The sequence below is a fragment of the Bombina bombina genome, chromosome 1, assembly GCF_027579735.1.
Source record: "Bombina bombina isolate aBomBom1 chromosome 1, aBomBom1.pri, whole genome shotgun sequence".
Taxonomy (NCBI): Eukaryota; Metazoa; Chordata; class Amphibia; order Anura; family Bombinatoridae; genus Bombina; species Bombina bombina.
This window is the reverse complement of record NC_069499.1, coordinates 1,023,695,735-1,023,720,701: the sequence shown is the minus strand read 5'-3', so window position 1 is coordinate 1,023,720,701 and position 24,967 is coordinate 1,023,695,735. Positions and strand designations below refer to the sequence as shown.

General features: G+C 39.1%; 2 protein-coding genes across 3 annotated transcripts in view; one reads left to right on the top strand and one right to left on the bottom strand.

Moving 5' to 3' along the window:
* TTI1 (TELO2 interacting protein 1) overlaps positions 1–5,686 on the top strand; it is a 66,092-nt gene extending 60,406 nt beyond the window's left edge. For both annotated transcript variants that reach the window (XM_053718150.1, XM_053718082.1), the window contains exon 8: positions 5,167–5,686. In XM_053718150.1, the coding sequence (XP_053574125.1) occupies positions 5,167–5,338 (172 nt within the window). In that variant the 3' untranslated portion in view covers positions 5,339–5,686. The remainder of the gene's footprint in view (positions 1–5,166) is intronic.
* A 78-nt stretch (positions 5,687–5,764) lies between these two features.
* The window catches only part of VSTM2L (V-set and transmembrane domain containing 2 like), a 62,717-nt gene continuing 43,514 nt past the window's right edge, over positions 5,765–24,967 (bottom strand). Inside the window, exons 2-4 of the mRNA XM_053718271.1 lie at positions 13,903–14,072; positions 11,244–11,291; positions 5,765–7,408 (exon numbers count right to left, since the gene is read on the bottom strand). Coding sequence (XP_053574246.1) covers positions 7,136–7,408; positions 11,244–11,291; positions 13,903–14,072 — 491 coding nt within the window. The 3' untranslated portion in view covers positions 5,765–7,135. The remainder of the gene's footprint in view (positions 7,409–11,243; positions 11,292–13,902; positions 14,073–24,967) is intronic.

The window sequence follows — 24,967 nt, the reverse complement described above, 5'->3', positions numbered from 1 at the left end:
GAAAGGACTGAAACCTATTTCCTGGCCTATTTTTTCCCTTTGACTTTTTATCTTGAGGAAGAAAAGCTCCTTTACCTCTGATAACAGTCTTAAAGGGACATTATACACTCATTTTTTCTTTGCATAAATGTTTTGTAGATGATCTATTTATATAGCCCATAAAGGTTTTTTTATTAAAAAAAAAATGTATAGTTTTGCTTATTTTTCAATAACATTGCTCTGATTTTCAGACTCCTAACCAAGCCCCAAAGTTTTATAGAATACCGTCAGATACCTACTCCAGCTTGCTCCTGTTTGTGTAAAGGGTCTTTTCATATGCAAAAGAAGGGGGAGGGGGGAAGTGTCTTATTTCCTACTTGCAGTGGGCTTTCCAACTACCTTTTCAACAGAGCTAAACTGAGAGCTTCTAAGTAAGTTTTTAAACAGTTTTATACTGGATTTTTATATCAGTATCTGTGCATATTATTCTTTATAGTAGTGTCTATTACATGCAGTTATGTGAAAATTGGTGTATACTGTCCCTTTAATGGAGTCCAAATCAGAACCAAAAAGAAACTTTCCTTGGAAGGAAAGGGACATTATTCTGTTCTTGGGCACCATGTCAGCAAACCAAGACTTAACCATAATTCCCTTCTTATCAAGACTGCAATGGACATATTCTTGACATCAAGTTTGTCTTAAGACAGCTTAAAGGGATCCTAAACCCAAACTTTTTTTTAAATGATTCAGATAGAGCATGCCATTTTAAGCAACGTTGTAATTTACTTCTATTATCATTTTTCTTCATTCTCTTGCTATCTTTATTTGAAAAGCAGGAATCTAAGCTTAGGAGCCGGCCCATTTTTGGTTCAGAACCCTGGGTAGCGCTTGCTGATTGGTGGCACCATGTCGGCAAACCAAGACTTAGCCATAAGTCCCTTCTTATCAAGACTGCAATGGACATATTCTGACATCAAGTTTGTCTCAAGACAGCTTAAAGGGATACTAAACCCAAACTTTTTCTTACATGATTCATATAGAGCATGCAATTTTAAGCAAGTTTGTAATTTACTCCTATTATCAATTTTTTCTTCGTTCTCTTCCTATCTTTAATTGAAAAGCAGGAATCTAAGTTTGGAGCCGGACAATTTTTGGTTCAGCGTCCTGGGTAGCGCATGCTGATTGGTGGCTACATTTAGCCACAAAAAATTTCTGGTATCTGAGTATGAGAAGAAGATGCCTGCATATCAGCAATAGAACTTGTAGCCATATCCACAGTTTTGCTCGTATGCTTACTTGGTTTGGATAGTCGCCAAATACTCTGACATAGTTTTGGATTAATTGTTTTTGAACTCTGGAGTAGAATTTGTATGAGCTCCTTGCGTAAAATATACCAGAGCAGGCCACAGACACTTAGCAAGAAAAATGGCTGCAGGCTGATTTACTTGCAAAAAAATAGGTACACACTATTACATAGCAGGTTAACCAGACATACAGGTACAGTTTTGCAAAGTACACATAGGAATTGAATAGAGGGATGATCAGTAGATCTACTGTTTTATGGGTTACAGGTAATGCCATGAGACAACATTATCATTGCATAATATTTCTATAACTGTATATGGCTGAAATGAGCAATATCTGTCTGTTGATATTTGTGTCACAGTGTATGGGCCGGTAATCTACTCCATATTTCGGATGTGACAGAGAATTGCAGGTGAGGAATCCAGTTCAGTTTTTTTCCTACAAGTCAATTAGGCTGTTAGTTAGAACCTGTATGTGAAAGACAGATTATATGCTGAAGTTGTGATGCTGTCTAAGAGTGAAATATGTTTGTAATTTTGCAGTTGTGTGGAAAAGCCACACAACTTTAATTAGGAATGCTTTATTCTGTTTAGTAAGCACCATTGTGCAAGGATTTATTTTCTTTATGTTAAAACTGTATACCTGCAAATTGTCTGTAAATAAACATACTTTCTGCTGTGAAGATTGTGTGTCAAAGCTGTTCCCGGTACAACAATATAAATAAATATAAATACATATATATACTTTGTTTATGTATGTATATATCAGTGATGTGCCGTCACTAGAGGCAGGTGAGGCAGTGCTTCACCTCTCATATGGGCAAAAATATATATTTTTTTTATTGGCTTTAAAAAATAAAAAAAATAAAAATTGCAATTTTTTTTTCCCCAGCATTTTTTTTCACAGCTAGATGTTGTGCAATGGAGAGGCACAAGCAGGTCTGCCCACCATTACACAACATGCTGCGCCACATACTGGATGAAAGTGGTTAAGATCATTGCATGGCCCATAAGTGCTTTATTTGAGGCAGTCCTATTTGGGCTGACCCAATCCAGTGAGAGGCATTAGTAAGTGGAACTTAGGGTTGGGGCTGGATGTTAAATCATATAAAACAAAACAAAAACGGAAAAAAACAATTTTCATTTATTTTCTTGCTGTCCTGTGAAGCTGCCAGCTTTTGCTAAAGTGAAAAAGAGAGTTCTGTATTTCCCCTCTAAGTGCAGTGGAATGTTCCACTGTCACTTCCTTAATACAGACAGAGGCAGAGCAGGAAGAGAGATGCAGTCAATGAGCAGTGTTTTAGCCACATCTTAGTAAGTTCTGCAACCTTAGATTTCACTGAAAGGGATTCTGTTAGTGAAAATTATAATTTAATGAATGTGGTTTAGTGTTTTTTTTTTTTTTTTACTGTTTTACAATAGTTAAAGAATCGTTTTTGTATTTTGTTTCCTCAAACTTTACACCCACTAACTTAGCAGCTTGCCTCTGTACTAAACTATAGTCTTACTTTCTGAACTCTCTGTAGCTCTGCTGTTTTATTATTTAAAAATGCAATGGTCCCTCTCCCCCCCCCCCCACCCTTGTGTGTGTGTGTGTCTCTCTATCTATCTATCCATCTCTCTCCTTATGTGTTGTTCTCCCCCATGGTCTCTTTCTCTGTCTCTCTTCCTCCCCCTCTGACTCTCTCATCCCTTATGTGTCTCTCTAACCCTCTGTGTTTGATTGTCTGTCTCTCTCTCTTTCTCTCTCTCTAACTCTCTGTGTGCGATTGTGTCTCTCTCTCTCTCTCACCCTCTGTGTGTGATTGTGTCTCTCTCTCTTTCTCTCACACCCTCTGTGTGTCTCTCCCCCCATCTCCCTCTCCCCCCGAGTGCTTTTCTGTGTTTCTGTCTACCTTTTATTTATTTAATTAATGAACTGGTAGTGCCATCTGATAGTCTGGCTTTATTTAAAAGGGTGGGGTCAAGCCTTACTGAATAATGAAAAGAATCTATAAGCATAATTTGCAGCATTAAAGTAAAAAGTATGTTTTAAACATATTTTAACCCTTTGAGTGCTAATGACGGCTCTGAGCCGTCACAGAGTTTCTCACTCTGGTGCTAATGACGGCTCAGAGCCGTCATGAGCACTCTCCCACCTTGAGGGAGATCTGGGGGCTCCTTACTGATCCTACCCCAGCGATTGTGCCTGTAGAGTGACAGGCATCGACGGGGCTTCACGTGATGCGCGGTGACGTCACGCGCAATTACGTGATGACGTCACCGCGCAACTTTATTTATACTTAACAATGTTAAGTATAGGAGGAGGGGGCATGCTGATTAGAAGCCTGTATCTCAGGCATCTAAGCAGCTACAGACCCCCAAGACCCATTGTTGGAAAGGTAATCGTCTAACCTTTCCAACAGTGTAAGTCTTGGGGGTCTGTAAAAAGAAATAAAAAAGTTTAAAAAAATGTTTTCAAAAATTTCAAAAATAAAAATAAATAAATAAAATATTAGCACCCAGGTGGGAAATGGCTTAGCAGCCAAAGGGTTAATGGGCATCGATTTCTATATCTCATAATCAGAGCTAGCATTTTGTTATCTGGCAAGTGTTTCTGTTACAATCCTTTAGACTAAAATCAGATGTTTACTAAGTTGACCAGTTTTCCAAGAAACCATTTAAAGGGACATGAAACCCATATGTTTTCTTTCATGATTTAGAAAGAGCATGCAATTTTAAATAACTTTCCAATTTACATCTAATATCTAATTTTCTTCATTCTTTTCATATCCTTTGTTGAAAATCATATCTAAATATGCTCAGTAGCTGCTGATTGGTGGCTGCACATAGATACCTCATGTGATTGGCTCACCCATGTGCATTGCTATTTCTTCAACAAAGGATATCTAAAGAATGAAGGTGTATCCTAGCCACTGCCTCACCAGCCTCTGACGTCACTGGTATATATATATATAAAATAACAAGAGTATTGCATTGAGCAATGATACTTTTTTATTGGACTAATTATACATTTATAAGATGACAAGCTTTCAGAGGTATGTCTTCCTTTTTCAAGTCTGAAGCAATGCTGACCAATTTGATGGAATACTGATTAATTTTAACCCGTGCGTGTTAAAACTTTACTTTGTGGTGTTTGCACACAAGCAAAAGAGCTTAAAGTGATGGTAAATCTAAGCGTTTAACAAACGCTAGGATTTACCATCATTGATCAATGAAACTCCCCTTCATTTTTAAACGTGTACAAAAGGGTGCTAAACTTACCCTTTCTGTGCCGTTGCACAGCCCTAAATTCAGCGGCTCTGGCTGCCCATGGCACAACAATCTTCTACCAATGAGGTGCCGCTTGCTCCTCTGAACCAATAGCGGTGCGTGAATACAGAAACCTGTCAGTTGACACGCACAGCTATTGGTTCAGATGTGCAAATATCACGTCATTGAAGGAGATTGATTTGCCGTGGGCGGCCGGAGCCGCTGAATTTAGCGCTGTGCAACGGCGCAGAAAGGGTAAGTTTAGCACCATTTGGTACATGTGTGATCAATGAAACTCCCCTTGATTTTTAGTGATGGTAAAACCTAGCGTTTTTTTAAACTCTTGGATTTACCATCATTTTAATAGTGAGCCACTTCTAATCTGGCCCTGTGTCTGAAATCTATATCCTTTCTGTGCACTAGGCCGCAGCCTTGTGCTTGGTATTTATCTCCTGAATCTTAAGATTTGTTGTTTAATTGAATTTAGATACAAATCCACATGGAGAATTGAAAAGGAAACGTCTCTCAATGGCTTCTTAAATAAAGCTTATCTTGTATAAAATGTTTTCCTACATTTCTACTTTTTTTGTTTAATACAGACTTTTTTTTTTACCTGTGCTTTTCACTGCAGTGTCTTCCTTAGTGTGGCAAGGCTTGACCCAGACATAGTATGGCATTATCTGTGTGAATGGCAGAGTCCACCAACCACACCTCATCCTTCTCTTATAACTTTGCCTTGGGCTGGAAAAACCAATGATGAGTATACTCAAAATGTCTGTAAAATCCTACAGAAGCTTCCATAATATGTCATTATCCTCATCAAGCCAAGGAACTCCAGACTTGAACACCATAAAAAACCTTCAAACCATGTGAACACTGTGCTGCTGCCATCCATCAACGTGTGCATTTCTCACCTGCTGGCAGATGACTTGACTCAATGTAACCTCTATTTGTGACAATTATTGTAGCATAGTAACTTCTTAGTAACATATTTAAGTTGTTCTACCTGAAGTAGATTGGCAGCTTTGAACTCTGAAGCTGTCGTTTCAGCTCTGACTTGTTTAAGAAGTTTTCAGCATAAGATATATATATGTAAATATATTTTAATACTTAAAATTATCTTTTAATATGAAATAAATGTATATAATTCACACGCTTCTCAATCTTCTTTGTGACTATTTTTCTATCTACCCATTGCTTGTGATTAACTCATTAATTACAGCACTCACTGTGGGACAACCAACAGCTTTATTTACATCCAGAGAGGCATCTGGTGCCACGGAGGGAGAGGAAATGTGAGACAGGAACCACTCATGAAAAAGGGAGATGAAAAGGTGAAAGGGACTGAATTTTCAGTACATTGTAGAATTGTGTAGTCACATATAAGCAATAAAGCACCTTAGGGCTGGTTTACCATGTGATGAGCTTAAATATATAATAAACCAACACCATGGTTCCTGAAAAAGCAACAGCATGTACAAGGTAGGTACATAGTAGGTGGCATATCCTTAGTAAATTATGCCATGATTACATTTGTTACAGCCAAAATATGAAGTTCTTTAAATAACAACTGGCAATAGTAAAACAAATGTACTGTTCCCCAGGAGGTGAAAGTGTTAAATGTACAAGCGCATCTTTTTTGGTTCATTGTCCAATAAATAATTGTAAAATGCAATGGGTTATCCCCCCGTGGTGGATTGCTTTACTGCAAAGCCCCTAACAAATGAATGAGTACAGGAATAAGCATTGCCTAAAAGTTCTGTTAGCAATGCCCCATAAAAGATGGTTCAGCTCACGCATTTCGCGTTCCAGTCTTATTAGCAGTTGTGAGATGCTTGATCACAAACAAAATGATTGTTGGCCCCAATTAGGACCACAGTAAACGAGGAGCATTTTAATAGCTTACAAGATCAGTCCAAAAGGGGGCATTTGTAATTATATGTTTAGTGGGTTTGATGGTCAGTCCCAAGTTCAATTATTTTTCACCAATTTATAACATAACTTTATTTTAAACTTTGTAGAGTTTGTACAACATATGTACGATAATACTGTCAGTAAACAGGTGCCATAATTAAATAAATCCCCCTTGAAGCTAAAGAGAAAAATGAGTTAACTGCTATGGTAAAAGGGAAATTGGGATTGTCCCTATTCCTTCTGTGACAGAAAATAAATGCCCAGCCTTATGTTTTAAAACACTTTCCAAAGACATCACAGCATTTGTAGTTTTGTATAATACTAAGCACAAACCTTAATGTCCCCAAAGCCAACGGTCAGACAACATGAGCAAATTTAAATTAAATGGTACATCAATATGAGCCACCGTTTGCAGCTGCAGGGCAACACTGGAGTAAATCAGTTGCTGGTGATTGAGTTGCAGTGGTTGGAGACAGTTAAGTGAAGAAACCTGCTCCTTGCCTATTTTATTAGTCTTATCAAGACTTATTACATTTTTCCAGCATGAATAGGGGCACCACTTGGTGGAATTTTAAAGTCATTCTCCACTCTTAAAAGGAGAAGTGAAGTTTAACTTTGGGGTGTTGAGATAAGAATGGGGTGATGCCTCTCATGCACTCCTCTGTACACTTTGCACATCTGACAGTCTACAGCTGGCACTGCTCGCAGGGTACTGCTGCCCGCTTCTTCAACTCCTTCCCTGGAAAATGGCGATGAGTGCCAGTATCTTGCATGCGATGTGGATTTGTTACTCTCCTGCCTATCTCTTGTTCAACACGCAGGAAAGCCTTAACGCGGTGCTGTCGCCCCTTACCATCACTATAATCCATTACACGGCACTCATAGGTTCCCTCGTCCGAGGTCTTGACATTGGATAGGCGCAATTTGTGTGAGATGTTGCTCCCAAAGACCTTTACCACCTATACAAAGAGGAAGGGGTTAAAAAGAAAATATATTTGTGTGGTGGTTTAATGTAAATTAAATAAATAGGAAAAAGAGGAGATGCACCTTCCCAAACAGCTATTACTTACATACTGATAATAACTGAATTCCTGAACACTAAACCGAAGACAAAAGAAGTCTTCCGTTATCCTGTATTCAGGCAAATTGAGTTCTCCAGCCCAAAAACTGTGCATTCATCTTTGTAGCTCACCCCCCCCCCCCCCCACTCCCTCCTTCTTGCTCTGCTCTATCTAATACACAGAACAAGATCAATGCAAAAATTGCTCCACGTAATTAGCTTTCCTTCCAAATTGATCTGAACCTGGTATTTAACAGGTTGTGAAATTTAAAGCTCTCTCATTCTGGAAGGAAAGAAGTGTAAATCAGATTAATGGCCCTCTGCAACTTATTGGCTAGAATCTTGTATAACTGTTGTGCAAAGGGCACTAGGCTGTGTAAATGGATATTAAACCTTGAAAATATGTAAACATGTTAAAAATGTTATATTTGCATGAAGAATGTGACAGGGACATACCAGTATAAATATAAAATGCTATAATGCAGTGAACAAGTGTCCTAGCGGCATGAAACGTGTCTCAGGTAGCAGGGGGCCTTGGTTTCCCTTCTTGTCTTTTTTTGTTTTTATTTTGGGCTACTGTTCAACTGCTTGTTTACTTTTTCTAATAAAGGACTTTACATTTTTATCTTTGGAGTGCCGGGATATCTGTTTCTCTACTCTCGATTGCACACGTCTGAACAGGGACGTGCTCCCTACGTGCACCCTCATGACCTATCCAGTCTTGTGATACACAGAAGAACCCTATGCCAGCATCTAGCTGGAGCATCCTACCCGCTCTCTGTGTGTTTTCGTTTATAATGCATTTGAACACTTTATTGCATTAATGATTGCCACTAAGGGGTTAAACACACTATAAGCAAGATTTTAGCACTGGGTATTAACCCATTTAAAGGGCCATTATAGTGATTAAATGTTATGGTCTAATTCACTGGTTTTCAAACCCGTCCTCAGGCCTTCCCAACAGGCCAGGTTTTCAGGATTACCTTGGATAAGAGCAGGTAAAATAACCATGTTTACTACTCAGCTGATTATTTCACCTGTGCTCTAGTTATCCAGATATCCTCAAAATCTGACCTGTTAGGGAGGCCTGAGGACAGGTTTGAAAACCAGGGGTCTAATTTGTTAAATTCTGCAGCATCGCTAGTGATAAAATGACATGCTCTACTGAATTAGAGCATGTCATTCTATCGCTATAATGTCCCTTTAAAGGGACACTCAATCAAAATTAAACTTTCATTATTCAGATAGAGCATGCCATTTTAAACTACTTTCCAATTTACTTCAATTAACTAAATGTGCACAGTCTTTTTATATTTAAACTTTTTGAGTCACCAGCTCCTACTGAGCATGTGCAAGAATAAGTGTGTATGCATTTGTGATTGGCTGATGGCTGTCACATGGTACAGGGGGAGTGGAAAAAGACATAACTTTTAAAATTGTCAGAAAAAAAAATCTACTACTCATTTGAAGTTCAGACTAAATACTATTGCATTGTCTTGTTATCTTGCATTTGTTGATTATTCAAATCTACTGTGTTAACTGGTCCTTTAAGACCACCAAACACACAAGTGTGAGCATTAGTGCACTAATAACATGCATTAACAGCATTCTATGTTTGCACTACTATGTCCAATACTAAATAGTGGGATAGAGCTTATTGGCTGATAATCAAAACTCCCTTAGCTATTTATGGTCAGTGCCAGGCAGAAAAACAGCTTTCTTTTTTTTTTACAGCAACATCTATTTCCATACAAAAGCTGTAATATATTTTAAAATGTCCTCTTAGATGGAAAAAAAGATAAATACTATAATGTTCCTTTACTGCATTAATTCCAGTTCACAGTGAATGTTTGCAATTAAAAAAAATACAGGTGGCCCTCGTTTTACAACGGTTCAATTTACACCGTTTCAGAATAACAACCTTTTTTTTCAGTCGTGACTGCTATTGAAAAGCATTGAGAAGCAGTGCATTTATTAAAAGAGCCAAATAGCCAGTAGGTGGAGCTGTCCGCTTGTGTTGCAGCAAAGCCAAGCAAGCTGAAATTAATCAGTTTAACCAGACCTGAGCTATCGAGCAGATTTCAAAGGAACAAGATCTTCCTGTCTATAAATCAGTCTAGATTGGAATGCATAGAAAGAACTGTTTGCAGAAAAAGAATGCTGTTTAGCAAATGTTTTTGTTCATTTAACTTAGTTTAATTATATATTCTATGTTGTGTGATTATTTTATTAGGTTTATAATGCTGTTTAGCATTTAAAGTCTTTATTTTTAAAGCTATGAAATGATGTATTAGATGTTACTTATGACAATTTTGAGAGGGGCCTGGAACCTATCTTCCTCACTTACATTATAAACTGGGTTTCAATTTACAACGGTTTCGATTTACAACCATTCCTTCTGGAACCTAACCCCGGCGTAAACTGAGGGCTACCTGTATATACAGTATATGTACTTTCTACACACCATATTGCCTTGGATAGTTCCCTCGTTTTTGATTTTCCCAAGAAGGCATATATAGTATAGCCAATCGGAGGCTGCAAAGTCTAATTATTATCAGAGCGCCAACAAATTCCGCAACACTATCTGTTGCTCTCAGATCTCCATTGCCATAAAGAGAGTGACTAATGCAAGAACTCTGCACAAGCAAGAGATAAAGAAAGGGGTTATATGGAGTTGTATCCCATCACAGTTAAAGGGAGGGGTTATATGGAGTTGTATCCTATCACAGCTAAAGGGAGGGGTTATATGGAGTTGTATCCTATCACATTTAAAGGAAGGGGTTATATGGAGTTGTATCCTATTACAGTTAAAGGGAGGGGTTATATGGAGTTGTATCCTATCACAATTAAAGGGAGGGGTTATATGGAGTTGTATCATATCACAGTTAAAGGGAGGGGTTATATGGAGTTGTATTCTATGACAGCTAAAGGGAGGGGTTATATGGAGTTGTATTCTATCACAGTTAAAGGGAGGTTTATATGGAGTTGTATCCTATCACAATTAAAGGGAGGGGTTATATGGAGTTGTGTCCTATCACAGATAAAGGGAGGGGTTATATGGAGTTGTATCCTATCACAGTTAAAGGGAGGGGTTATATGGAGTTGTATCCTATCACAGTTAAAGGGAGGGGTTATATTGAGTTGTGTCCTGCTAGAATATCATAATAATATCTTCCTATAACCACAGTGGTATAAAAGTGCGCCAAATTGTCTTCCTTTTAGATGATATTTTACAGTGCATAAATAACCATGTTATACCACTGTCTTAAAGTGTTTACTGTAACTTAAAGGGGGACAGTAAAGTTAAACTTCAACTTTCATGGTTTAAATGTGTAATTTTAAAGAAATTTTCTATTATTAAATTTTGTTTTGTTTTCTTGGTATCATTTGTTGATGAGTAAATCTAGGAAGCCTACAGGAGCTCATGAGTGTGCACGTGTCTTTAGCCCTCTTGAAGCAGTGTTTGCAACTCTGTATAACATTGCTAAAAAAACTGCTACAAATTTTCATAATAGATACATTTCATAATAGAAAGAAATGGGGAAACTACATGCTCTTTCTAGACCATTACAATTTAATTTTGACTTTACTGTCACTTTAAAGTAAAGGTACTACAGGGGCGCCATACAGATAGGTTTGATGCAACATCTAGAGAATTTATAGGGAGAATTGATATAGAACAATAGGAGGATTTTACCCATGTTGAATGTAATGAGGTTTTTTTATTTACTCACACTTATCTTAGTGGCTCCTTTCTCAAGGGTTCCAGGGAGAGATTTGAGCTGTGAAACAAAAAGTGTTAAGGAATTAGCGATATTGTTCACATATGTTAATCCCTTGTATCGGCTGGTTAATGACTATAAAACAGAGCAATACCACCTCTCACATTCCATGATTCATTGCTACACTGCGCATAACCCAATCATGACCCCCGCCAGACTGTCTCTCTTGTTATGCTACACACTGCTCCAGGATGCCCCTTTCCCTCCTGCACAGATTAATTGCAGCTATGTGTTGATAAAAAAAAATGTTCCTTGATGCATCTGAACATACAATATGCCTCATTAAAATCCCCAGTGTGCTATAGCTATTAGTGACTGTTATCAGACTGTGTGCAGGGAAAGAGGATCAAATGATGAGAGGAGGCAAGAGAATGGATCTGAAGACTTAAAATGAAGAAAGACATAAGAGACAGTTAGAGATATATAAAAAGCACAAACAGCGCTTAGGGGTGAGGTGACTGAAAAAATCTTATACACAAACACAGGGAAAAAAGAGGTTGGGTAAGAGGAGGCAAAGAGTGAGAGAGAAAGAGAGAGACATGTCAAGAAAGAGAAATGTGGTATGAGAAGGAACAGAAAAAAACACATTGGGCTGGATTACAAGTGGAGCGTTAATTAGAAGTAAACCGTTTGCGCTCGTTGGGTTGCGCTGGTATTACGTGCTGAAAGTAAAAAGTGATCGCTCCAGCACTAACCTGCAAAAGCCGAACTTACACTATCGCGTACGCGATAACCTATTCCCCCATAGAAGTGAATGGAGAAAAAAAAGTGGAAAAAACCCTACTTGCGCGCTAACCTGATCACCGTATCCCCTACTCGAATAACCCCTAAAGTGCCACATAGTGCACCACAAAGTCCCTACTACACTATTAACCCCTAAACTGCCAGCCCCAACGCAAAGTAAAACACACTATTAACCCCTAAATCTCCAGTCCCCCAACACAAAGTAAAAAAGTACAATAAAAAAAAACTAAACCGCCAGCCCCCCAAAGCATATTAAAACACTACACTATTAACTAAACTACAAATAGCCCTTTGTAGGGCATTACCATAAAGTGATAAAGCTCTTTTATTGAAAAAAACAAACAAAACACCTTCTAACGTTAAACCCCCCCCCCCCCAAAAAAAAAAAAAAAACTACTCTAAAAAGTTGGCTGGGCATAGAATGAAAGCTTTTTCTATTGGCTGATTTGAATTTAAACATGCAAATCAGCCAATAGAAATGCAAGGGTACCCCTATGTAAAAGGGGTACCTTGCATTCAAAACTCAGTGTATGGCACGAAGATGACTGCCGTGTTGAGCCTCTGAAGATTAAGACCACCGCCGCCGGGATGAAGATGGAGCGCAGCCATCATTATTGGTGAGTAACATCATGGGTTTTTAGTGTAAGTTTTGGTTTGGGGGTGTTTTTTTAACTTTATATGGTCAGCAAAAGAGCTAAATGCCCTTTTCAGGGCACTGTTAAGAGTAGGTTTTTTAGATAGTTTTTTTTTTTTTTTTTTTTTTGAGGGGGAGCCTAAATGTTAGATGGTGTGTTTTTGTTTTTCAAAAAAGAGCGATAACTTTAGGGCAATGCCCTAAAAAAGGCCCTTTGGGGTATTAGAATTTGCATAACTCTTTATTTTTGGTAATTTGTTATTTTTTCCAATTTTAGGGTGTGTTTTTTTTTTATTTAATAGTAATTGTAGGTTTTTAATTTAATAGTAATGTTTTTTTTTGTTTGTTTTTTAAAAGGTAAGATTAGATTTTTTTTTACTTTCACAGCTAAGTTTTAATTTAGTTGGTTTTTTTTGGTAAAGACTAGTCTTTATTATTATTTTCTATTTTGGGTTAGGTTAGGGGATTTAGATGTTAGTGGGTTATTTTGTGTTGGGGGGCTGGCGGTTTGGGGTTTAATAGTGTAGTGGTTTACTTTGCGACTTGGGGTTGTTTTCTGTTTAGGTGTTAATAGTGTAGTGGTTTACTTTGCAATGTGGGGGACTGGAGGTTTGGGGGTTTATAAATGTAGTGGTCAGCTTTGTGATATGGGGGGCTTGTGATTTAGGGGTTAATAGTGTAGTGATTGTGGGGGGCTGGTGATTTAGGGGTTAATAGTGTAGAAGCTTACTTTGTGGTGGGGTGTGTGACGGTTTAGGGGTTAATAGTGTTAAGAGGTAGTTGGTGATGTGGGGTTGAAGGTTTAGGAGTTACTGGTGTAGTTTAGTGCAACTGTTTCCTCCAGACAAACTCTTTTGCAGGATCGCATTTACTTACAACTTGTAATACGAGCGCATATTACAGCTCAACACTACCCATAGAAAATATGGGTAGAGTAAATTACCGCAAATTTGCGGTAATTTTAACAGCGTGCCACTTGTAATACGGATTTGAGAGTGCTAACGATAGCGCTCCACTCATAATCTAGCCCATTATAAATAATGTATTGGTATAAAACTGGGAACCTATGCAAAGGACAAGTGAGAGAAGGGGATGCAGTAGGGAGAAAGATACTGGGATAAAAAAATATGTAAAGAATGAGTGAGTAATGCTTATTGACACTAACATGCTTTAGGTAAACCCTGTTGTTTCTGGGTTCTTGTTATTGGTCACAGCATTATTTGCTATACACACCTGGCTTTCTGCCCATGTCTCCTTGTTTGCCCAGTCTCTGTGATTGCGCGTGTACCACCACTGAATTTCCAGAGAGTAAGGGATGTCACCACTGCCTCTAAAGGAACATGCCATCTCGACATCCTCACCAGGGTGTGCACTAACGTCATGTGGCGTCTCAGTGAACAATGCTAAGTGAGAAAAAAAATGCTCAGTCCATACAATGCTCAAATGACAACAAACCATACCAGTCATTGACAGTTTAAATCACTCTTTAAAAGATCTTCTTGTAACTTCTCTTATTATGCCATAAACCTCACTTTTGACTACTCCTTTACTTTCAAATAACCCCTCAGATTTCTCCATATAATCCCCCATAAAAATGTTATATCACTTGAGATCCTGCTCAACAGACTTCAGTCTAAGAGGGCTGATCATCCAGGGATGGCCAACTGGTGGCCCAAGGGCCTCATGAACCCTCTGCACTAGTCTTTGCTCACCATGAGAAAAAGCAGAACTAATGTGTGCCATAGATTTTATGGCCCTTGGGAAGAGCAGAACTAAGAATATGTGCCTTGGGATGACATTTTTAGTATGTATAATATTATTTAGGTGTTTAATAGTCATACATTTATATACAGCCCTTAATGTGGTTCTCCGTGTGTTAGGAAGTCGGCCATCAATGATTTACATGATAAGAACACCTGAGATCTCGACCAATCTAAACAAGACTATCATGTATACAACTAATAGGAAGAGGCATGTTTGACTATCTCTGTTATCACTGCATTGTTAGTTTAGAGTATCAGCAGTAATAAGGATGTGCTGCATGGTGCTAGGCATCCTCATTCTTAACTGTACTTCAATTCTTAAAGGTATCAACAACCACACATTTTTACACATCTCTTGTTCTATCAGGACAAGGAGAAAGTTAAAATTAAGAAAGGGTGATTTAAAAATACAGGAATAGTTAGAAAATTATAATCCTCCTGCTAGTACCACCATTCAAGCATGATACGTAGCTTCTTTAGCTACCTTTGTTATTACACTCAGTGTTTTAGCCCTGCTAGCGGTGCTTGGGTTGTACACATAGGTACTATATAGTTAAGCTGCCATAACTGCAATGTTACAGTAATAAACCTTTAGTAGCAAGAGTTGCTAGAACCGTATGACTGCTTCTCATAGCTAAATGTAGCACACACAAGTTAATCACATAATTCATGTATAAAACTAGATCTGGTTGTACTGAATAAAGCATATACTCCAGGGTATACTTTTTGTTTAGGTTTTTGCAGGACGTGAACAGAGCTAGAATGGTATCAGTAAAATATGCAGCCATCATGCTTGGTGCGGTTTTACTTGTTTCTGTTTGCCCTGTCCGTCTCCTTTGACATACTATGCCAACTTCTAGTCATGCAGCTGTCAGCTCTGCTATTCTATCACAGACTGCAGATGCCAGCTCATGCTGCCACACCGACAGCAAGAAGAAACATCTGCATCTGCTGAACCCTTGCCAGACTGCTTGTTTGTGATGCAGGAACATAGCTGGTTCACCTATGTCATTGCAACATACCAGCTGCTGATATGGAGAGGCCACTAGGCACAACGCTTAAGCATTGCCTTTTGTATATCTGCCTATATACCCTACTTTCCCTAAAAGTACAGTGAGATTAAATCTTTTAACCCCTTGGTTGCAAGGACAACATTTATATGGGGTATTTCTCTATTACATATACTTTAGAAAACAGACTGCTACATTTTCTTGTAGGCATGCTAGCTATAGTCAGTTCAACCCTGGATAGTAAAACAGTAATATAGCTTCTTTCTAAACGTTGCACAGTTGAAACCTGTAGGCCTCTAGCCATATCTAGATCGTCTTGGCAACCACAATCACAGGAGACCCCAATAGCTTCACATACCATCTCATTTTGTGACACTACTTATGCGGGTATCTATCACCAAGGGCAAACTGGCACTCAGATCCTCTCCAGCGGTAGAGATGGGAGAGACAGTAGAGCCGATGATCTTATGGTAAATAAGTAGGACACACTTTCTTTTAGTCAGGGATGCTTGCTTAGTTTACAGCTGGTTTTTAAAAGCATGACCATTAAAGGGACAGTATACACTCATTTTCATATAACTGCATGTAATAGACACTACTATAAAGAATAAGATGCACAGATACTGATATAAAAATCCAGTATAAAACTGTTTAAAAACTTACTTAGAAGCTCTCAGTTTAGCAATGTTGAAAAGGTAGCTGGAAAGCCCACTGCAAGTGGCAAATAAGACACGCCCCCCTCCCACTTCTTTTGCATATGAAAAGACTCTTTACACAAACAGGAGCAAGCTAGAGAAGGTAGCTGACGGTATTCACATAAAGCTGGGGCTTGGTTAGGAGTCTGAAAATCAGAGCAATGTTCTTTAAAAATGAACAAAACTATACATTAAAAAAATATTTTATGGGCTATATAAATAGATCATCTACAAAACATTTATGCAAAGAAAAAATGAGTGTATAATGTCCCTTTAAGCAGGTTTAGCCTTGCAATGTGCATTTCCAGGTCTGAGAATTAGAAAATCAACAATTTAGATCAAAATGAGGCAAAATAAATAATTACATTATAATGCACAGTGGTTTACTATAAATAACTAAATATTTCATATAAATATATCAAAGTGTTTACTGAATTTTTAACGTCAGCATCTTAAAGTGAGGGTAAAGCCGAGCGTTTAACAAATGCTAAGATTTACCATCACTAAAAATAATGTTGAGTTTAAGTGATCAATTATTTTTAAAAATGGTGCTAAACTCAACCTGACTGTGCCGCTGCACCTAGCTAAATTAATCGGTTCTGGCCCCCCACGGCACATTGCTCTCCTTCAATAAAGGTGATATTTGCTCCTCTAAACCAATAGCTGTTGCGTGTCATCTGACAGTGTTCTGTATGCTAGCAGACATTTTTTGAACTTAAGTTGCATTCTTCCTTTCTGAGCACAAGCAAAAGAGACTTACTGTCTCTCTTGCATTATCTGAATAATAAACCAGCTCCTGTTACTTTATTTTAAGCTAGATACGTTATTTTAAGCTAGTTTACATAAAGCTAGATAAACCTTCCTGTAGAGACCCCAGCACCCTTTTAGGCATGTGACAGAAACTAATGGACACTGCACAAATGAAGTTAAAAAAAAAAGAAAGAAAAGGTAAAATCCTTTTTAAAATGATTAATTTCTATTAAGTATAACCCACTGCTTAATGCTTTTTTATTACAAGAATTAAATAATGTTTAGTATCCCTTTAATTAGTGTGTATTGATCATGCCCACATAAGAACAAACATTAATACATTTAGAGGTGGGGTCTGCTTCTCTAATCAGAGTTCTCAGTAGTTCCAAGGCCTCCTGCCAAAGCTTCAAATAACCTTCTTCTTATAATTTATCTAATTGTATATAATTCCTCCATATAACTGCTATTGATCCAAATAATCTTTTACTTTCCTCCTAATGTCTATATAACCTCTCCCTGTAACTTCCCTGGCTGATCAATATAACAACTATTAGCTCATCCAGTTGCTGTATATCACACCTCCCTTTACCTTATGCTGTTGATCCATATAATCAATCCTTTCACAGTTTATAATTCCTTTACACGTTGGGTAGAAAGATGTTACCATTTTCAGGGACAATGCCCTAATTTTAATTAAAGGGACATGCTAATGGGAAAAAGTAAAATGCTCCAATTCTTTAGAGCATTTTATTTTAACACTAGTATACCTGCAAACAAATGCAAAGGGGTTAATAAACACATTGCTATAGTCCTGCTGGTATCTGCAACACACTGAAGCTGCTGAGCAGGAATTGGTAGTGATTAGCAGATACACGTGTATGCTGCTCCTAATTGGCTAACTTACCATGTTCTTCTCTGCAACTGCAATGTGTTGCAGCTCTGAGCTATATGTGTAACCCTTTTATGTGTGTTATACACAGTTTGCAAACGACACAATCTGAACATTTTATTTTTACATTACGTCACTAATGTTATAGATAACTCACAAATGTCATATTTACATATATAACACAAATCCCCACTACAAGTTTATACATGGGTAACGTTTATATGAATGGTTTTCAAGGTAGAACAATGCACCGCTTCATGTTTCTTGAAATAAAAATCTGTTTCTGGATTAACAATTTATGACTTTTTGTCCAGTAAATTCCTGGGTTTAACTGTTCACAATTTTACACCTCCTTACCCAGAAACCTATAAAATATAAAAATGTATGTGATATGAATGAGTGCAGGGGGTAGAAATGTCACTTGCAGCTTTAATGAGCTTTCTGTACAATCTACTAGAGTCATGTTCTCTCGTTTTTCTTCCCCTCCACTTTACAAGTGACCCTTTGACTCTCTCCTGTTACTTAATTTCCGCCCACATTTTTGCCTCTTCTCACCACATCTATTTTCTCTTGTAAGATGTATCGAGTCCACGGATTCATCCTTACTTGTGGGATATTCTCCTTCCCTACAGGAAGTGGCAGAGAGAGCACCCGCAGCAGAGCTGTCTATATAGCTCCTCCCTTAGCTCCACCCCCAGTCATTCTCTCTGCCTGCTTAACTGCTAGGAAGGGCAAAGAGCTGTGTGGTGACAAAAATGTTAGTTTTTTATTTCTCAAGCAAAAGTTTATTATTTTAAATGGTACCGGTGTGTACTATTTACTCTCTGGCAGAAAAGGGATGAAGATTTCTGCAAAGAGGATGATGATCTTAGCACTTTGTAACTAAGATCCACTGCTGTTTTCACAAGGGCTGAAGAGTACTGGAAAACTTCAGTTGGGAGAACGGTTTGCAGGCTAAGCTGCTTAGCTGCATATGAGGTATGTTCAGTCTATATTTTTCTAGACAGACTGTGTTAATTCTAGAAAAGGCTGGCAATATCCCCATGAGGGAAGGGTAAGCTGTATTCAGACACTTTGATAGGAATTTCAGCTTGCTTGAAGGGCTCATTAGTTACTGGTGACACTGTTAGGAAAAAACGTCTTTGTTTATTCAGTGAATGATGCAATTATAACGTTTTTTGAAGGGACTAAAGGGGTCATTGTGGCTTGTTTTTGAGTTTTGTAACTCACATGGTTAATTAAGAGACACTCTGGTGTTTCTCTGATAGGCCTCAAAACATCGAGTGAGGTGGGAGGGGCCTATTTTCACGCCTCAGTTGCACAGTTTCTTTTCCTCTGAGACATCTAACTGCTTCTCCTGAGGTTCCTGCTGTGTTTGAGGGCTGTAAAAGAAGTTTTTTTCCCCACAAATCGTTCTGAAGGGCAAGTAGGAGCCACAGCAGAGCTGTGGCAAGGTGCTGAAAGTCTTTTTTTACCGGTTTTGATGTTTTTCAATCCGGTTTTGCCATTAAGGGGTTAATTGTTTATTTGTATAGCTGTGCAAAGTCACTAAGTCTTTATGATGCTACTGTAAAAATTTCGTTAACTTTACTGCTTTTTTACACTGTTTTGCAGAATTTGTGCAGCTTTTTTTCTCTTAAAGGCACAGTACCGTTTTATTTCTAAGTGTTATTTACTTTGATTACAGTGTTTTCCAAGCTTGCTTGTTACATTACTAGCCTGTTTAACATGTCTGACACCAAGGAAAATCCTTGTTCAATATGTTTGGAAGCCATTGTGGAACTCCCTCTTAGAATGTGTCCCAATTGTACTGATATGTCTATAAACTATAAAGAACATATATTAGCACTTAAAAATAGAGCAATAGATGATTCTTAATCAGAAGTAAATGAGGGTTCGCAATCTAGCTCTCCCCAAGTGTCACAACCAGTAACGCCGGCACAAGTGATGCCAAGTACCTCTAGTGCGTCAAATTCTTTTACTTTACAAGACATGGCCACAGTTATGAATACAACCCTCACAGAGGTTTTATCTAAACTGCCTGGTTTACAAGGAAAGCGGGACAGCTCTAGGTTTAGGAAAAATGCTGAGCCGTCTGACGCTTTAGTAGCCGTATCTGATATGCCCTCACAATGAAGTAGGGGTGAGGGATTTGTTATCTGAGGGAGAAATTTCTGATTCAGGAAAGACACTTCCTCAGACAGATTCTGATATGACGGCCTTTAAATTTAAGCTTGAACACCTCCGCTTATTGCTCAGGGAGGTATTAGTGACTCTAGATGATTGTGACCCTATAGTGGTTCCAGAGAAATTGTGTAAAATGGATATATACTTAGAGGTTCCTGTTTACACTGATGTTTTTCCAGTCCCTAAGATGATTGTGAATATTATTACTAAGGAGTGGGATAGGCCAGGTATTCCGTTCTCTCCTCCTCTTGTTTTTAAGAAAATGTTTCCCATATCTGACACCATGCGGGACTTGTGGCAGACAGTTCCTAAGGTGGAGGGAGCTATTTCTACTCTGTCTAAGCGTACAACTATACCTATCGAAGACAGTTGTGCTTTCAAAGATTCTATGGATAAAAAATTAGAGGGTCTCCTAAAGAAAATTTTTGTTCATCAGGGTTTTTCTCTCCAACCTATTGCGTGCATTGTTCCTGTAACTACTGCAGCTGCTTTCTGGTTTGAGGCTCTAGAAGAGGCTCTTCAGATGGAGACTCCATTAGAGGAGATTATGGACAGAATCAAGGCCTTAAGTTGGTTAATTCTTTTATTACAGATGCCGCATTTCAACTGGCTAAATTAGCGGCAAAGAATTCAGGTTTTGCCATTTTAGCACGCATGGCGTTATGGCTTAAGTCCTGGTCTGCTGATGTGTCATCTAAATCTAAACTTTTGAACATCCCTTTCAAAGGAAAGACCCTATTCGGGCCTGAACTGAAAGAGATTATTTCAGACATCACTGGAGGGAAAGGTCATGCCCTTCCTCAGGATAGATCAAATAAGATCGGAACTTTAAGAGTGGTTCTGTTTCAGCTTCCTCTGCTGCAAAGCAAGAGGGGAATTTTGCCCAATCCAAGTCAGTCTGGAGACCTAACGAGGCTTGGAACAATGGTAAACAGGCCAAGAAGCCTGCAGCTGCCTCTAAGACAGCATGAAGGGGTAGCCCCCGATCCGGGACCGGATCTAGTAGGGGGCAGACTCTCTCTCTTCGCTCAGGCTTGGGCAAGAGATGTTCACGATCCCTGGGCTTTAGAAATTGTGTCCAGGGATATCTTCTGGAATTCAAAGACTCAAAGATTTCATATTTCTCGATTGTCTGTAAACCAGACAAAGAGAGAGGCGTTCTTCCGCTGTGTAGAAGATCTACATACCATGGGGGTGATCCGCCCAGTCCCAAAAGAGGAACAGGGGCTAGGGTTCTACTCAAACCTGTTTGTGGTTCCCAAAAAAAAAGAGAACTTTCAGACCAATCTTGGATCTCAAAATTCTAAACAAGTTCCTCAAAGTTCCATCATTCAAGATGGAGACCATTCGGACTATTCTGCCTCTGATCCAGGAGGGTCAATATATGACTACCGTGGACTTAAAGGATGCGTATCTACACATCCCTATTCACAGAAATCATCATCAATTTCTCAGATTTGCCTTTCTAAACAGGCATTACCAGTTTGTGGCTCTTCCCTTCGGGTTGGCCACGGCTCCAAGAATTTTCACAAAGGTGCTAGGGTCCCTTCTGGCGGTTCTACGACCTTGGGGCATAGCAGTGGCGCCTTATCTAGACGACATCTTAATTCAGGCGTCGACTTTTCAGCTAGCCAAGTCTCACACGGACATTGTGTTGGCTTTTCTGAGATCTCACGGGTGGAAGGTGAACATAAAAAAGAGTTCTCTCTTCCCTCTTACAAGAGTTTCCTTTCTAGGGACTCTGATAGATTTGGTAGAAATGAAAATATTTCTGACGGAGGTCAGAAAATCAAAACTCTTAACCACTTGCCGAACTCTTCATTCCATTCCTCGGCCATCAGTGGCTCAGTGTATGGAGGTAATAGGACTCATGGTAGCAGCAATGGACATAGTTCCTTTTGACCGCCTACACCTCAGACCACTGCAACTATGCATGCTCAAACAGTGGAATGAGGATTATGCAGATTTATCTCCTCAACTGCATCTGGACCAGGAGACCAGAGATTCTCTTCTCTGGTGGTTGTCTCAGGACCACCTGTCTCAGAGAATGTACTTCCACAGGCCAGAGTGGCTCATTGTAACGACAGATGCCAGCCTGCTAGGCTGGGGTGCAGTCTGGAACTCCCTGAAAGCACAGGGCTTATGGTCTCGGGAGGAATCTCTTCTTCCAATAAACATTCTAGAACTGAGAGCGATATTCAATGCGCTTCAGGCGTGGCCTCAGCTTGCTGCAGCCAAATTCATCAGGTTTCAGTCGGACAACATCACGACTGTAGCTTATATCAATCATCAAGGAGGAACAAGGAGTTCTCTAGCGATGATGGAGGTAACCAAAATAATCTGATGGGCAGAGGATCACTCTTGCCATCTCTCAGCAATCCACATCCCAGAAGTAGAGAACTGGGAGGCGGATTTTCTAAGTCGTCAGACTTTTCATCCGCGGTATTTGCTCAGCTGATTCAGCTATGGGGCACACCAGAATTGGATCTGATGGCGTCTCGTCAGAATGCCAAACTTCCTCGTTACAGGTCCAGGTCCCGGGATCCCAAGGCGGTACTGATAGATGCTCTAGCAGTGCCTTGGTCCTTCAATCTGGCCTACGTATTTCCACCGTTTCCTCTCCTCCCACGTCTGGTTGCCAGAATCAAGCAGGAGAGAGCTTCGGTGATTCTGATAGCACCTGCGTGGCCACGCAGGACTTGGTATGCAGACCTAGTGGGCATGTCCTCGGTTCCACCGTGGACCCTGCCAATGAGGCGGGACCTTCTAATCCAAGGTCCGTTCACGCATCCAAATCTAGTTTCTCTGCGTCTGACTGCTTGGAGATTGAACACCTGATTCTATCAAAGCGTGGTTTCTCTGAGTCGGTCATTGGTACCCTGATTCAGGCTAGAAAACCTGTCACCAGGAAGATCTATCATAAGATTTGGCGCAAATATCTTTATTGGTGTGAATCCAAAGGTTACTCGTGGAGTAAGATTAGGATTCCTAGAATATTGTCTTTTCTCCAAGAAGGTTTGGAGAAGGGATTATCAGCTAGTTCTCTAAAAGGGCAAATATCTGCTTTGTCTATTCTACTACACAAACGTCTGGCAGATGTCCCAGACGTTCAAGCTTTTAGTCAGGCTCTGGTTAGAATTAAGCCTGTATTTAGGCCTGTTGCTCCGCCTTGGAGCCTAAACTTAGTCCTTAGAGTTCTTCAAGGGGTTCCGTTTGAACCTATGCATTCCATAGATATTAAGCTTCTATCTTGGAAAGTTTTGTTTTTAGTTTCTATCTCTTCGGCTCGAAGAGTTTCTGAGCTATCTACTTTACAGTGTGATTCCCCTTATCTTATTTTCCATGCAGATAAGGTGGTTTTGCGTACCAAACCTGGGTTTCTTCCTAAGGTTGTTTCTAATAAGAATATCAATCAAGAGATTGTTGTTCCTTCACTGTGTCCTAATCCTTCATCAAAGAAGGAACGTCTGTTGCACAATCTTGATGTGGTTCGTGCTTTAAAGTTCTACTTACAAGCAACCAAAGATTCCATCAAACATCTTCATTGTTTGTTGTGTATTCTGGTAAGCGTAGAGGTCAAAAGGCTACGGCTACCTCTCTTTCCTTTTGGCTGAAAAGCATAATCCGTTTGGCCTATGAAACTGCTGGACAGCAGCCTCCTGAAAGAATTTCTGCTCATTCTACTAGAGCTGTGGCTTCCACATGGGCTTTTAAAAATGAGGCTTCTGTTGAACAGATTTGTAAGGCGGCGACTTGGTCTTCGCTTCATACCTTTTCCAAATTTTACAAATTCGATACTTTTGCTTCTTCGGAGGCTATTTTTGGGAGAAAGGTTCTACAAGCAATGGTGCCTTCCGTTTAAGGTCCCTGTCTTGTCCCTCCCTTCATCCGTGTCCTAAAGCTTTGGTATTGGTATCCCACAAGTAAGGATGAATCCGTTGACTCGATACATCTTACAAGAGAAAACATAATTTATGCTTACCTGATAAATTTATTTCTCTTGTGATGTATCGAGTCCACAGCCCGCCCTGTTTATTGAGACAGGCATATATATATTTTTATTTTTAAACTTTCAGTCACCACTGCACCCTATAGTTTCTCCTTTTTCTTCCTAGCCTTCGGTCGAATGACTGGGGGGTGGAGCTAAGGGAGGAGCTATATAGACAGCTCTGCTGTGGGTGCTCTCTCTCCCACTTCCTGTAGGGAAGGAGAATATCCCACAAGTAAGGATGAATCCGTGGACTCGATACATCACAAGAGAAATAAATTTATCAGGTAAGCATAAATTATGTTTTTTCTCTTTTCTATTTCTTAATCACTTTCTTTATGATAAAATAATTTTTATTGAAATAACATCATTAAATACAATATCGGTCTTTTACAGTTGATTACATTATCAGCTTGTCAGGCATATAAACCCTTTAATTCCTAAGTTTAACAGTTTGAAGTTTATCTTTTTTCACATGGAATTACAACATACAATCAAGTCTCAAAGTCAGTAAGGCATACCTGATATATTTCTTATGAAAGACACCTATCTCTCATGTGGATTTTTACTACAATTAAAGAAAACTAGCTAAACATAACTTTTGGTCACTAGAATGAACTCTTGATGTGTCACACCTCTGAATATGATATAGTAAACTTAATGTAGTCTTCGTAATTATGTCTCTCCAGAACTCCTTCCTTCTTCCCACTCCTATCATGTTTCTTTTTACTGTTCTATCAGGTTAGATTAGGATAGTCATATTAAGGTGGATGCATTATCCAATAGAACCAAATCTTGTGGAAATTTTCCGTCGTATCTAGTATTTTTGCTGCCATTTCGTGTAGAGAATATGTCAGTTTAAATCTTTCTAGTATCTCGCACCATGTCAGTACTCCCTCTTTCCAGTGTCTGGCTATTCCTACTCTTGTGACTGTGCAGAGTATTTTAATGAAGGTATTAATATGCCTATTAAAGTTTGGGAGTGGAGCATTTAATAACGCCTGGGATATGGTCAG